The sequence below is a fragment of the Oncorhynchus nerka genome, linkage group LG4 (genome assembly GCF_034236695.1).
Source record: "Oncorhynchus nerka isolate Pitt River linkage group LG4, Oner_Uvic_2.0, whole genome shotgun sequence".
Lineage (NCBI taxonomy): Eukaryota > Metazoa > Chordata > Actinopteri > Salmoniformes > Salmonidae > Oncorhynchus > Oncorhynchus nerka.
This window is the reverse complement of record NC_088399.1, coordinates 83,483,847-83,499,359: the sequence shown is the minus strand read 5'-3', so window position 1 is coordinate 83,499,359 and position 15,513 is coordinate 83,483,847. Positions and strand designations below refer to the sequence as shown.

The 15,513-nt window shown below is 41.9% G+C and overlaps 1 protein-coding gene across 4 annotated transcripts in view; it reads left to right on the top strand.

Annotated features, from left to right (window-relative positions):
- The window catches only part of LOC115128690 (nuclear pore complex protein Nup153-like), a 30,118-nt gene continuing 14,605 nt past the window's right edge, over positions 1-15,513 (top strand). The window contains exons 1-5 of one of the 4 annotated variants that reach the window (XM_029658774.2): positions 1-126; positions 8,926-9,139; positions 13,929-14,201; positions 14,443-14,603; positions 14,804-14,932. In XM_029658774.2, coding sequence (XP_029514634.1) covers positions 49-126; positions 8,926-9,139; positions 13,929-14,201; positions 14,443-14,603; positions 14,804-14,932 — 855 coding nt within the window. In that variant the 5' untranslated portion in view covers positions 1-48. The remainder of the gene's footprint in view (positions 127-8,925; positions 9,140-13,928; positions 14,202-14,442; positions 14,604-14,803; positions 14,933-15,513) is intronic. The other 3 variants (XM_029658776.2, XM_029658777.2, XM_029658775.2) reach the window with 3 other exon arrangements.

The window sequence follows — 15,513 nt, the reverse complement described above, 5'->3', positions numbered from 1 at the left end:
GATATGACAGGACGACTATCTGGCGGCTAGTTGAGATTCGATCTAGCCATGGCTGCCACGGGTGGAGGGAAAATTAGAAGCAGAAGATATCATATCGCTTCAAAACCTTACGCCAAAAGCAAACAGGTAAATGAAATGACCATATTCGTATGGATGTTCCACATTGAAGGATAGCATGTAGTTTGTTAACAGTTGTCTTTTCGCTCTTGTGTTATTGTTTTCTTTGAGACATTTTTGTGCGGCCTAGTCTTAGCGCTGACGGCCTCCACGCTGTGTCAAGCTAGCTAACTAGCTAATTTAGCAAACTGATAGACATTTAGCTGGTTCGGGGAACAAGCTAATATTACCAGCCAATGTCTGTTAACAGGTGTTTCTTTTTAATACAGTTACTGTAAGACTAACGGCAGCGATACTTATTTAACACGCTGTCGTGTAGAAATATTGAACTTTACTAGGTTAGACGTAACACTGGCTTCTTGTCAAGTTTGCCTACCTACTGCGTAGCTATGCACTAGCAAGTAGTTATCTAGGTTATGATGCTAACAGCTAGCTAAATGTACAAGCTAGGTATCATTGGTTAGCTTTTCATTGTCTCGCTGCCAACGTCATTGTCACGTAACGTTCGCTATGGCATATCATAACAATTCTTTGTGGCTTACATTATCTAACTTTAATCATGAAAGTATTTAACTATATATTTTCTATGTTTTTAAAAACAGTCGGCAGTGGGGTATATTTCCGTTTCTTAGCCGTTTAGCTAGATACTAGTTGCTAGCTAACGTTAATGTGTAGTGCGCACTGTGATAGTTAACGAGCTCGGTAACGTTAGTTAATAATTCCAGTATTGTTTTAAGTCAACCCACATGGTTGACCACTAGCTAAGCAAGTAAAGGTTAGTTAACGTTACGACGTGGTAACAATCTAACGTTACAAAGCAAAGGCAACACAAATACAATCAGTAAACTAACATTAACTGTCAACATTAGTCCGTGATGGTAACTATTCAATCTGTTACTATATTTATTGAAATCAAGGCAATATTATGACCTGGTTTTGTTCATTTCGAAAGGGGCATAAATGTGAGGCGGTGTAGAAACGTAACCAGTCGTAGCCTGGTGAGAACACACCACAAGAAAGGCGGGATACATATGCACCGAGCAGTGTCACTCGATCCCTCTACGTTAGTCGTCCTGCTTGCTAGTTGTAGGCGATTTTTTGTTGTTGTGTCGCTACAGTTAGAAATTGGAATATCTGTGAGTAGTAGCTAACTTGTCCTGCGCTGTTCTTGATATTTATATAGCTACCTAGCTACTTTCTTATCTAGCTAGATAACGGCAGTGAACTGCAAAAAAGTAACGTTACTTGGATTTATTGGACTGTTCATCTGATTTTGTGATTTTTGCAGGTAAATTCAATACAGGTCCCACTTATTTGACTTGCAACTAGTCTGTTGGATGGGATTTTAGAATGATTGGTCATGGCTGTCCATGTCATATCATTATCCAGATTTTCAGGACCATTAAATACCTTGACATGAAATCCCACATTATTTTAATTGTCTTCAATACATCCCAGTAAATATATTCATACATTTTCAGATGACAGGTAGGGACAATACACCATTTAGGAGTTTCATATAAATTAATTGTATTAATAGTCCCTGGGCAAAGACAGGAACTGCTACATTGTAGTGATGCACCGATACATATCTGATATTTTCCTTGCCAAAAAACCCCATATAGGGTTACAATTTTATCCTCCATTTTAAGCATTCTATTACAGTTAAATAGGTAACACATGGATGTAGCGGTCTAAGGCACTGCATCTCATTGCAAGAGGTGTCGCCACAGTCCCTGGTTCGACTCCAGGCTCTATCACATCCAGCTGTGATTGGGAGTCCCATAGGGTGGTGCACAATTGGCCCAGCGTTGTCCGGGGTAGGCCGTCATTGGAAATAAGAATTTGTTCTTAACTGACTTGCCTAGTTAAATAAAGGTTACACACCACAATGACCAAAAATACATTTTGATGGCATTTACCTATGTTCCCATTACCAGTAAAACATAATCAAAACCTATTTCTTTCACTTACTTTCTGTGCTGTTTCGTTGTTCATTTGTTCAGTCATTTCATTTCCAACCAGGGTTTCTCATACTATGGGGTCTTTGCATATCAAATAACACTATAACACTAGTGTTATTTGACCTGAATATGACTGCACGTCACATAATAATTTAACGTGTTCATACATTTTTCTACGTAGTTATTACACATTGATTGCGCTATCACTTGTATTTCACATATCAAAACGATTCATCAACATTTATGTTATGATGCTGGTAAAGTTGTCTTGGGCACCTATAATGATGGTCATAAATAAAAGCTAGCTAGCTCATGGATGCAAACAATGTTCTTTCCCATAAACATAGCAAAACAAAATATGTTTCAGTAGCTATAGTTAGCTAACTATATAGATAGGTGTCATCTAAAATAACCCTAATTTATAAGACTGTTCTTATTTGATTAATGGTGGTTGGACCATCGATGTGAAGCTAGCCATAGTAAGGATTAGTCACATTAGTGGACTTTGCAGTTAGCCTTCAAAATAAAAGTATGTCATTGACAGTGATGCAAATGAATACAAATAGTATAATTATGCCAAAATTTAATAGATCATGAGGTTGTAATGTTCTATAAAATCAATAAAATACAATAATTTGTTAATTTGACAATCTGTTAATCTCACTGATGTATTATACTTTAGAATTGCATTGGGGGCATACTTATTTCACTGTACAGCCTTACCCCATGTCATTGAGCCACAATCCATAGGTATCAGTCTACCATCCTTCCCTGCCTATCTAAGGTCTTCGAAAGCCAAGTCAACAAACAGATCACTGACCATCTCGAATCCCACCGTACCTTCTCCGCTGTGCAATCTGGTTTCCCGAGCTGGTCGCAGGTGCACCTCAGCCACGCTCAAGGTACTAAACGATATCATAACCGCCATCGATAAAAGACAGTACTGTGCAGCCGTCTTCATCGACCTGGCCAGGGCTTTCGACTCTGTCAATCACCATATTCTTATCGGCAGACTCTGTTTTTCTAATGACTGCCTTGCCTGGTTCACCAACTACTTTGCAGACAAGGGTTCAGTGTGTCAAATCGGAGGGCATGTTGTCCGGTCCTCTGGCAGTCTCTATGGGGGTGCCACAGGGTTCAATTCTCGGGCTGACTCTTTTCTCTGTATATATCAATGATGTTGCTCTTGCTGTGGGCGATTCCCTGATCCACCTCTACGCAGACGACACCATTCTGTATACTTCTGGCCCTTACTTGGACACTGTGCTATCTAACCTCCAAACGAGCTTCAATGCCAAAAAACACTCCTTCCGTGGCCTCCAACTGCATGCAACTAAATGCATGCTTTTCAACCGTTCACTGCCTGCACCCGCACGCCCGACTAGCATCACCACCCTGGATGGTTCCGACCTAGAATATGTGGACATCTATAAGTACCTAGGTGTCTGGCTAGACTGTAAACTCTCCTTCCAGACTCATATTTAACATCTCCAATCCAAAATCAAATCTAGAATCGGCTTTCTATTCCGCAACAAAGCCTCCTTCACTCACGCCACCAAACTTACCCTAGTAAAACTGACTATCCTACCGATCCTCGACTTCGGCGATGTCATCTACAAAATAGCTTCCAATACTCTACTCAGCAAACTGGATGCAGTTTATCACAGTGCCATCCGTTTTGTTACTAAAGCACCTTATACCACCCACCACTGCAACCTGTATGCTCTAGTCGGCTGGTTCTCGCTACATATTCGTCGCCAGACCCACTGGCTCCAGGTCATCTACAAGTCCATGCTAGGTAAAGCTCCGCCTTATCTCAGTTCACTGGTCACGATGGCAACACCCGCCCGTAGCACGCGCTCCAGCAGGTGTATCTCACTGATCATCCCTAAAGCCAACACCTCATTTGGCCGCCTTTCCTTCCAGTTCTCTGCTGCCTGTGACTGGAACGAATTGCAAAAATCACTGAAGTTGGAGACTTATCTCCCTCACCAACTTTAAACATCTGCTATCTGAGCAGCTAACCGATCGATGCAGCTGTACATAGTCCATCGGTAAATAGCCCACTCAATTTACCTACCTCATCCCCATACTGTTTTTATTTCTTTACTTTTCTGCTCTTTTGCACACCAGTATCTCTACCTGCACATGACCATCTAATCATTTATCACTCCAGTGTTAATCTGCAAAATTGTAATTATTCGCCTACCTCATGCCTTTTGCACACACTGTATATATACTTTCTTTTTTTTCTACTGTGTTATTGACTTGTTTATTGTTTACTCCATGTGTAACTTTGTTTTTGTCTGTAAACACTGCTATGCCTAATCCTTATTGTGGCTAGCTTCTCAGGCTAGTTTCTCCGGTTGAGCCTCACTAGCCAGATTAAGCTAGCTGGCTGCTTATAATGTTAGCTTTGGGCAACAGGGTTAAGTGGCTGGCTAGCTATTTCTTTTCTTTTTTTATGAAGTTAAATTTCAATAGGCGAACAACAAGTGGCTACCTAGCTAATACTTAGTCACAAGGATTCCAAAATCATTGCTAAGAATAATGAAAATGACTAGTTTCTATTGGTCATTTGTTTTCAGGCTGGTTGTATTGGTGCTAGCTAGGTACCCCAAAATTTGTGGTGGAACAAAAATGCTTTATTACCAACGCGGTATTGTAAACACATCGTTCATGGTCGGTGTTTGCTTGTTTGCAGACTTTTGTACAGCTTTGATAGTGCTGCTGATAGTAGGGGTGGTACTGGGTTTGCACATGCAAATTCATAACACACAACATTCTATAATAGAGCTGTGTTATTTGACGTGTATCTTTTTTGAAACACGAATTAATTACATTATCTTGGCGTTAATTAATTTTGCCTTTGAGTTGCCTCGCTGAAATGTCCTTACTCTTTCAAATGACTGCTCGACTTGTTGACTGCTCGATCCACACAGCAAACATTTTGGGTTAGGATAGGAAAGCTGTGTGCCACGTGTAGTGCAACATTTTGCGTGGCGTCATTATGTCATGTTTGACATCAGGCGGATACCGATGTTGACATTTTTAGCAAATATCGTCCCATTCCAATATGTTCACCGATGTATTGTGCATCCCTGCTAGATTGGTCATTGGAAAGTGAAAGCAGAGTCTGTCAGCAGTAATAATAAAGATCATGTGTAGGCCAAAGCAAACTATTGGAATATTTGACTTGGAGTTCACTTTAGACAAGTGAACTCAAACTTCCAGTTTGGGTTTTGTTTGTGCTTGTTTGGGCCTACATGTCAGCTGATTATTCCATTTGTTTCATTGGACCCCACAAGCATAAATTCTCTCCTATCAACTGGGAAATGCTTGAGAGGGAAGCAGTAGACCTACTCACTTTTAAATGTAAACGTTTGGAATGGTGTCATCACAGCAGCTTTTTTCAGGTTACTGGAGGGAAAAACACGAGCGAAATCACAAATAATTTGGGTTGCGGGGGGTATAGTAAACCCAGTAAACCCACTCTCACTTTGTCTGCCATATTGAACTGTGGTGGACCAACAATGTAGCTTCTCTTAACTTTGCAGATAGATTGGACTTCCCTTGACCGTGCATGACCTCCCTTGTAGATTACCCCCCCCCCCCACACGCACACACCTTTGGTACTGATATAGGAAGGCCTAGTAATCTTGTTTAAACATGTGTGGTCTCTAGTCAGGAAGTGAGTCATGGAGCTAACCACCCCTAGCTCAGGGGCATATTGTGGTGTTGTAGACTCTTCCAGTCATATAGGAACTCATAAACCTTGCATTTGTGTTTGTCTGGCGCTACGAGCTAGTGTTGACAGAGGGTTTGAAATCAGGCAGCTTTAGTAGTGGTCCTTAATGTTATTGTTGTGCTGGCACATGTAACAGGACAGATGTAAGTTCAACTGCTGCTCTGTATTACTGTGCAGCGGTTTGAAATGCACACACAACTTGGCCTTTTTTGTATTTGAAAAGCGTACAGTCAGTCAGACTCATTGTCCAGTTTGTTGTATAGGCTAGCAGCTCTGGTTCACTTGAACTTCATCTGTCAATTATACACCGCCAGACCCTATTCACCCTCATCTCACTGTTTCAATCTCACACAGAAGTGCTTCCTGGGAGAACAATAAGAGCAGCATTCTGGCACGGTCCTGTGTACTCATGGCCACATTCACAGGAGAAATGCAGCGTCCTTAAATCCGTAGAATCACAAGAGCTGCGTTCAAAGGCATGCGAGCTCGAACTGGCCCTCTGAGAGGCTGGGCCTGGTACATGGGTTAGTTAGACTTATCTAGAGTGATTGTTTACACTGGTCAGTTTTTGGTAAAACACTGTGGATTTAGTGTGGACAGGTTGAATAGCAGATGCGCTGCGCGACTGGTGCTTTTTACAGATAAGCAGAAGTGGCGTGGAGGATATGGTCGTTATCAGGAGTAGACTAGCCAATGTACATGTGAAGTGGTGCTAGCAACATCATTTTTACATCCCTTGTCCTCTGTTTTGCTCTATACTGCTGCAACAAAAATGTACCCAGACTTGAGGTTTCTGCAGAACCATTCTAAAAGGACATTTTAGTGTCGTTAATGGAGCTGGGTAGCACTTAGGGACTATCTTGTATTGTGATATTGGTTTAAAGACCGGAAGCATGTCCATCGTAGGCTTAGATCTACTGTAGAAGATGGGTGTACTGTTATTGCATTATTAACTCCAGTACCAGGTCCGTGCTGCATCAGACTCCTGTCTGGCCCACTGTTCATTAGTCAAGTTTCCATTGACCCAGGTTTATTTGACAAACGCAGTGTCGCAAAAAAATAAAATTGCGACGTGTAATAGAAACGGCAGCTACAGGAGAGATGTTCTGAAGATCAACAACATTTTTATCTGTTCGACGGGGTGGGTTTTTCTTTTGTCAAATTTACTTGAGACAAATGGTTGTCGAATAATTGAGAAGGTATACGGGGCAAAATGTTATCAAAGCTCCAGTCTCTGCATTTAATTCTAAATGCCTACTCCTTGCTTAATCTTTCAAAAATGCCTGACTTGCTTCGCATTGCTTTTCTGGTTGGCTGAATGCAAGTTTCACCATCCAATTATTTCAGCTCTACGGTAAGTTTCACCATGGGCTGTGGCTATACATTGGCAGATGAGAATTATTAGAATATTTCAAGTATTAGTAAATTCTTGCATTCGGTAGCCATGATGTGCTTTGTAACGCTGGTAATGGCTCACATAAACAGCATCATCCCAGATACCCTAGACCCACTTCAATTCGCATATGATGCACAGATGATGCAATCTCTATTACACTGCTCTTTCCCACCAGGACAAAAGAACAGCTATGTGAGAATGATGTTCATTGACTATAGCTCAGCGTTCAACACAATAGTTTCTTCCATAGTTTTAATCACTAAGCTAAGGACCCTGGGACTAAACACCTCTCTGCAACTGGATCCTGGACTTCCTGACGGGCTGCCCCCAGGTGATAAGGGTAGGCACCAACACATCTGCCACGCTGATCCTCAACACGGGAGCCCCTCAGAGGTGCGTGCATAGTCCCCTCCCGTACTCCCTGTTCACCCATGACTGTATGGTCACACCAAGACAGTTGTGAAGAGGGCACGACAACACCTTTCCCCCTCAGGAGACTGAAAGGATTTGGCATGGGTCCCCAGATCCTCAAAGTTCGACAGCTGCACCATCAAGAGCATCCTGACCGGTTGCTTCACCGCCTGGTATGGCAACTGCTCAGCATCTGACCGTAAGGTGCTACAGGGGGCAGTGCGTACTGCGTAGTACACTGGTGCCAATCTTCCTGCATCCAGGACCTCTATACTAGGCGGTGTCAGAGGAAAGGCCAAAATATTGTCAGGCTCCAGTCACCCAAGTCATAGTGTTCTCTCCTTCCGCAAGTCAAGCAGTACTGGAGCGCCAAGTCTAGGTCCAAAAGGCTCCTTAACAGCTCCTAACCCCAAGCCATAAGACTGCTGAACAATTAATCCAATGGCCAACCCTGACTGTTTACATTGCTTTTCCCCTCCCCCCAGTGTTTTTTCCCCTGCTACTTACTGTTTTATCTATGCATAGTCACTTTACTCCTACCTACATGTACATATTACTTTGACTAACATGTACCCCCCCGCACATTGACTCAGTACCGGTACCCCCTGTATATAGCCTGTTTTTTTTGTTTCAATAAATATATTTTAAAACTATTTCTTGAACTGCATTGTTGGATAAGGGCTTGTGAGTAAGCATTTCACTGTCAGACCTGTTGAATTTGGCTCGTGACAAATACAATTTGATTTGATTCTATCCATGCTGGCTTTTGCAGGCTACCTAAGACATGAGACAGATAGGTGGGAGGGCATACAGGCTGTCGCCAATTTATTAATGTCGATTTGCCTAAATGGTTAATGGAAACACTTCAACCACTTCATTTTTATTAGACACTGGGTATTAGCAAAAAAAATGTTATTCTTTGTTGTGACATCACTATATTCAGCTTTTTCTATCGAAAGAAGACCATTTAAATGGAAACACACCGTAGCAGATAATTGTTGCATTTATTTTCAATGTTGACACAATCACTGGACAAGTTAATGGAAACATGGCTACGAAGAGCTTTTAAGTAGGGCTTTGCTTGAGAGGAATGACTTTAACGTGCACCCACTGCTCTGTCTCTCGATCAATACCAAGTAACACATACCCCTCAACACATAACAGTAGATGTTCATCATTATGGTTTTTATTTTCTCATTAAATATCAACCTATTGTCCTAAAAGTCTCCCTCCTTCCCATTTCTCTCTCCCTCCACTACTATCTCTGCCCTTTCCTCTCTGTTCACCAGCAGCAGTCGGGCCTGATTAGTCGAGTGACAGACACAGTCAAGAGCATCGTTCCTTCTTGGATGCAAAAATACTTCACAAACGGGGAGGCTGCAGAAGGGGGAGGGGCCATGTTGGGGGAGGAGCCGAACAGTCAGGCCCCTCCTAATGGCAGTGAGGAGGTAGACCCCCTTCCTGATGGACGGGACTCTGCGGAGCCCGCTACCAGTAATACAGGTGAGCTGATATGGCATATTATACAGTATATCAAATATTTTCATATTTCATCCTTTGTTTTTGTGTAGCCTAATTCCAGTAGTTGTATTTATTATGGATCCCCATTAGCTGCTGCCCGCTCTTCCTGGGGACGGCAAAATATAAGGCAGTTATACAATTATAACAACATTACAATACCTTCATTACAGAATTCACAACACACTAACTTTGTGCCATCAGGCCCATACTTCACTACAGGTCAAAAGTTTTAGGACACCTCATTCAAGGGTTTTTATTTTTTTTTATTTTCTGCATTGTAGAATAATAGTGAAGACATCAAAACTATGAAATCACACATGGAATCACGTAGTAACCCAAAAAAGTTTATTTTTATATTTGAGTTTCTTCAAATAGCCACCCTTTGCCTTAATGACAGCTTTGCACTCTTGGCATTCTCTCAACCAGCTTAATCTGGAATGCATTTCAGTTAACATGTGTACCTTATGAGGAGTTAAATTGTGGAATTTCATTCCTTCTTAATGTGTTTGAGCCAAGATGGCCCTATTTGGTAAAATACCAAGTCCATATTATGGCAAGTACAGATTAAATAGCCAAAGAGAAGCAACAGTCCATTACTTTAAGACATGAAGGTCAGTCAATACGGAGAATTTTTAAATTTCTTCAAGTGCAGTCGCAAAAACCATCAAGCGCTATGATGAAACTGGCTCTCATGAGGACCGCCACAGGAATTGAATACCCAAAGTTACCGCTGCTACAGAGGATAAGCTCATTAGCGTAACCAGCCTCAGAAATTGCAGCACAAATAAATGCTTCAGAATTCAAGTAACAGACACATCTCAACATCAACTGTTTAGAGGAGACTGTGTGAATCAGGCCTTCATGGCCTAATTGCTGCAAAGGAACCACTACTAAAGGACACCAGTAAGAAGAGACTTGCTTGGGCCAAGAAACACAAGCAATGGACTTTAGACCGGTGGAAATTTGTCCTTTTGGTCTGGAGTAGGGGTCGACCGATTAATCGGAATGGCCGATTAATTAGTGCCGATTTCACAACAATTGGAAATCGGTGGTTTTGGACACTGATTTGGCTGATATTTCAAATTTTACACCTTTATTTAACTAGGCAAGTCAGTTAAGAAAACATTCTTATTTTCAATGAAGGCCTAGGAACGATGGGTTAACTGCCTTGTTCAGGGGCAGAACAACAGATTTTTACTTTGTCAGCTCAGGGATTCAATCTTGACACCTTATGGTTAACTAGTCCAAAGCTCTAACCACCTGCCTCACAAGGAGCCTGCCTGTTACGCGAATGCAGTAAGAAGCCAAGGTAAGTTGCTAGCTAGCATTAAACTTATCTTATAAAAGAAATCTATCATCACTAGTTAACTACACATGGTTGATGATATTACTAGTTTATCTAGTGTGTCCTGCGTTGTATATAATCGATGCAATGCAGGGGGATGATTTAACAAAAGCACATTTGCGAAAAAAGCATTATCGTTGCACGACTGTACCTAACCATAAACACCAATGCCTTTCTTAAAATCGATACACAGAAGTATATATTTTTAAACGTGCATATTTAGCCTGGCTCGTTGCGAACTAATTTGCCAGAATTTTACGCAATTATGACATAACATTGAAGGTTGTGCAATGTAACAGCAATATTTAGACTTAAAGATGCCACCCGTTAGATAAAATACCAAACGGTTCCCTATTTCACTGAAATAATAAATGTTTTGTTTTCAAAATGATCTTTAACGGATTTGACAATATTAATGACCTAATGCTCGTATTTCTGTGTGTTATTATGTTATAACTAAGTCTATGATTTGATAGAGCAGTCAGACTGAGCGGTGGTAGGCAGCAGCAGGCTCGTAAGCATTCATTCAAACAGCACTTTCGTGTGTTTTGCCAGCAGCTCTTCGTTGTGCGTCAAGCATTGCGCTGTTTATGAGTTCAAGTCTATCAACTCCCGAGATTAGGCTGGTGTAACCGATGTGAAATGGCTAGCTAGTCAGCTGGGTGCACGCTAATAGCGTTTCAAACGTCACTCGCTCTGAGACTTGGATTGGTTGTTCCCCTTGATCTGCAAGGGCCGCGGTTTTTGTGGAGCGATGGGTAACGATGCTTCGAGGGTGGCTGTTGTCGATGTGTTCCTGGTTCAAGCCCAGGTAGGGGATGAGGAGAGGGACGGAAGCTATACTGTTACACTGGCAATATTAAAGTGCCTATAAGAACATCCAATAGTCAAAGGTATATAAAATACAAATGGTATAGAGAGAAATAGTCCTATAAATACTATATTAACTACAACCTAATTCTTCTTACCTTGGAATATTGAAGTCTCATGTTAAAAGGAACCATCAACTTTCATATGTTCTGAGCAAGGAACTTAAACGTTAGCTTTTTTACATGGCACATATTGCACTTTTACTTTCTTCTCCAACACTTTGTTTTTGCATTATTTAAACAAAATTGGTTTCATTATTTGAGGCTAAATTGATTTTATTGATGTATTATATTAAGTTAAAATAAGTGTTCATTCAGTATTGTTGTAATTGTCATTATTACAAATACATTTAAGAAATCGTCCGATTAATCGGTATCGTTTTTTTTTTTTTTTTGGCCCTCCAATAATCGGTATCGGCGTTGAAAAAATCATAATCGGTCGACCTCTAGTCTGGAGTCCAAATTTGAGATTTTGGTTCCAGCCGCCATGTCTTTGTGAGACACCGTGTGGGTGAACGGATGATCTCCACGTGTATTTCCTACAGTGAAGCATGGAGGCGGTGGTGTGGGGGTGCTTTGCTGGTGACACTGTCAATGATTTATTTAGAATTCAATGCACACTTAACCAGCATGGCTACCACAGAATTCTGCAGCAATACGCCATCCCATCTGGTTTACGCTTAGTGGGACTGCCGTTGTTTTTCAACAAGACAATTGCTGTGTAAGCGCTATTTTTACCAAGAAGGAGAGCGATGGAGTGCTGCATCAGATCAGCATCAGACCTAGCCTCCACAATCCACCGACTTACACCAAATTGAGATGGTTTGGGATGGGTCGGACCGCAGAGTGAAGGTTAAGCAGCCAACAAGTGCTCAGCATATGTGGGAACTGTCAAGTGTGCAAAGCTGTCATCAAGGCAAAAGGTGGCTATTTGAAGAATCTCAAATATAAAACACTTTTTTTGCTTACTACATGATTCCATATGTGTTTTTTCATAGTTTTGATGTCTTCACTATTATTCTACAATGTAGAAAATAGTAAAAATAAATCATCCTTGAATGAGTAGGTGTTCTGAAACTTTTGACCTGTAGTATTTCTAACACACAATATCCATGTGTACGTGTGTCTATAGTGCGTATGTTTGTGTTGCTTCACAGTCCCTGCTGTTACATAGATGTATTTTTATCTATTTAAAAAAAAATCTGATTCTACTGCTTGCATCAGTTACCTGACGTGGAGTAGAGTTCCATGTAGTCATGGCTCTATGTAGTACTGTGCGCCTCCCATGGTTTGTTCTGGACTTGGGGGCTGTGAAGAGACCTCCGGTGGCATGTCTTGGGGGGGGGGTGTATGCATGGGTGTCCGAGTTGTGCACCAGTACTTCAGACCGCTCGGTGCTTTCAACATGTCAATACCTTTCACAAATAAAAGTAGTGATAAAGTCAATCTCTCCTCTACTTTGAGCCAGGAGAGATTTACGTTAATGTTGTTGTTTGCTCTCTGTGTACATCCAAGGGCCAGCCATGCTGCCCTGTTCTGAGCCAATTGCAATTTTCATAAGTCCCTCTTCGTGGCACCTGACCACAGGACTGATCAGTAGTCCAGGTGCAACAAAACAATAGTCTGTAGGACCTGCCTTGTTGATAGTGCTGTTAAGGTAGAGCAGCGCATTTATTATGGACAGACTTCTCCCCTTCTTAGCTACTGTTGTAAACTGTCATGGTCAAAATACATTTTTACAATCCAGGGTTACTCCAAGCAGTTTCGTCACCTCAACTTGCTCAACTTCCACATTATTTATTACAAGATTCTGGGGTTTATGGTTTAGTGAATGATTTGTCCCAAATACCATACAAACTTATTCCTTGCCACCCAATCTGAATAGAACTGCAGCTCTTTTAAGTGTTGCAGTCATTTCAGTTGCTGTAGTAGCTGACATGTATAGTGTTGAATCATCTGCATACATAGAGACACTGGCTTTACTCAAAGCATGACATGTCGTTAATAAAGACCGGAAAAAATAAGGGGCCTAGACAGCTGCCCTGTGGACTTCCTGATTCTACCTGGATTATGTTGGAGAGGCTTCCATTAAAGAACATCTGTGTTCTGTTAGACAGCTCTTTATCCACAATATAGGAGGTGTAAAGCCATAACACCATTTTTGTGCAGCAGACTATGATCGTTAATGTCAAAAGCTGTACTGGAGTCCAACAAAACATCCCCCACAATCTTTTTATCATAAATTTCTCTCATCCAGTCATTTGTGCTTGTTGAATGTCTGTCAATTTGTTTACTGTAAAATAGCATTGTATTTGGTCAAACCACAATTTTTTCCGAAAACTAAGGGTTGGTAACAGACTGATTGGTTGGCTATTTGAGCCAGTTAGGGGGGCTCAACTATTCTTAGGTAGTGGAATGACTTTTGCTTCCCTTCAGGCCTGAAGGCGCACACTTTCTAGTAGGCTTAAATTGAAGGGGGCCCCTTCATTGCAATTTTGAAGCTCAAAATATGGATCAACCCATCTTAACCCTAGTCATTTCTCCTCCACCCCTCCAGAGCCTTCGACAAGCAGGGTATCCCTGAACTTCCAGGATGTTCTGTCGAGGCCCCCCCTCAATCGCTCCCACCTCCATTTCCCCTCCCTGGACTCCACACCGGCCCTGGGGAGCCCGAGCTCCCTTTTCTCCCAGCCCTCCACCTCCTCCGCCCCCTTCGCTGGGGCGTCGACAAGCTTCTCCCTAGTCAAGGAGATCAAGGACAATAGCTCCCAGCACGAGGATGACAATATCTCCACCACCAGTGGCTTCTCATCACGCGCATCAGAAAAAGGTAGTGTGGATTGTGTGTGGTAAGAGTACTGAATCACGTTTTCACCATGAACAATCCTGATGAGTTCTAGAGTCAGCACAATATATTTTAGTGGTTGAAAGTGACTTTGGGAAATAATTTCCCAAATTTTGAAAATAACATTTTAGCATCCATAGCCAGTACTACTGAAGTTCAGTCCTTTGTTACATATTTGCATGACACAAGTTTGAGTAATCACACAATGTCTCTTCTCTGTACCCAGATGTACCAAACTTTAAGACCACGTCGCTACCCCAGCTCTGTTCTCCGGAGATGGACCGGCCCCAGCAGTCCCAGTCCAGTCTCAAGAAACCTGCATTCAACCTGTCTGTCTTTGGGACTTCCTCCACTGTGAGTGTCAGTCAGTCAAGTCAGTCCTCCACTGTGAGTGCCAGTCAAGAGTCCGCAAATTCTAACGTTACTTGCTTAGCTATCGATGTTAAGGTGATTTACTTTGACCAGCTGCAATAATGACCGATTCGTTACAGGAAAACCTGCATACATGCATGTGGCTTGGAAACTGTTGCTTTTTCACCGTTATGATTGTTTGACATGCAGCCTCCCATGTTTTTCTTCTCCACTAGTCCACGTTGAACAGTTCAGTGCTGAACTCCAGTCAGTTGGGGGATTCCCCCTTCTACCCAGGGAAGACTACCTACGGGGGAGCAGCTGCTGTTAGAACAGCCCGCTCACGCACAGCCACACCTTACCAGGTAATGCTCCCCTCTCCACTACAACTCACAAGTGTTTTCCCTATTGATTTTCTCCTAGGCAAGAAATATCCCCCCTCCCCCCAAAAGCAATATTCTGGCCTGCCAGCACCAACATTTTAATTTCAAACGGATAGGAGATATGTTAGTCAGGGGAAATAGAGCTGTGATGCCCTGTGCTGAATAATAATAGATATTATGTTAGTCAGGGGAAATGGAGCTGTGATGATCTGAATAATAATAGATAGGAAATAGTATGTTAGTCAGGGGAAATGGAGCTGCAGGGGACATGTTAGAGTTGAGAAATCTGCTGTTTTATATTGAAAGTGAAGTGTTATTTTGTTGCCTCAATTGCGTGATCGGGGTGTGCAACTATAGTTTTCCTTCACAGAAAACGCATTAATGCAACACATTCGGCAGAAAATAGCTCCACAGAAGTGCATCACTATTTGGCTAGCAGCCACACAAGTAAAATAGCTTTTTTGCAAAAATGATGCATGGCCATCATATTTCTGTTTATCATAGAAATAATGTTTTTCTTGGACTTAATCTTGCATTTTACCACAGCTAGGCTGGCTACACTG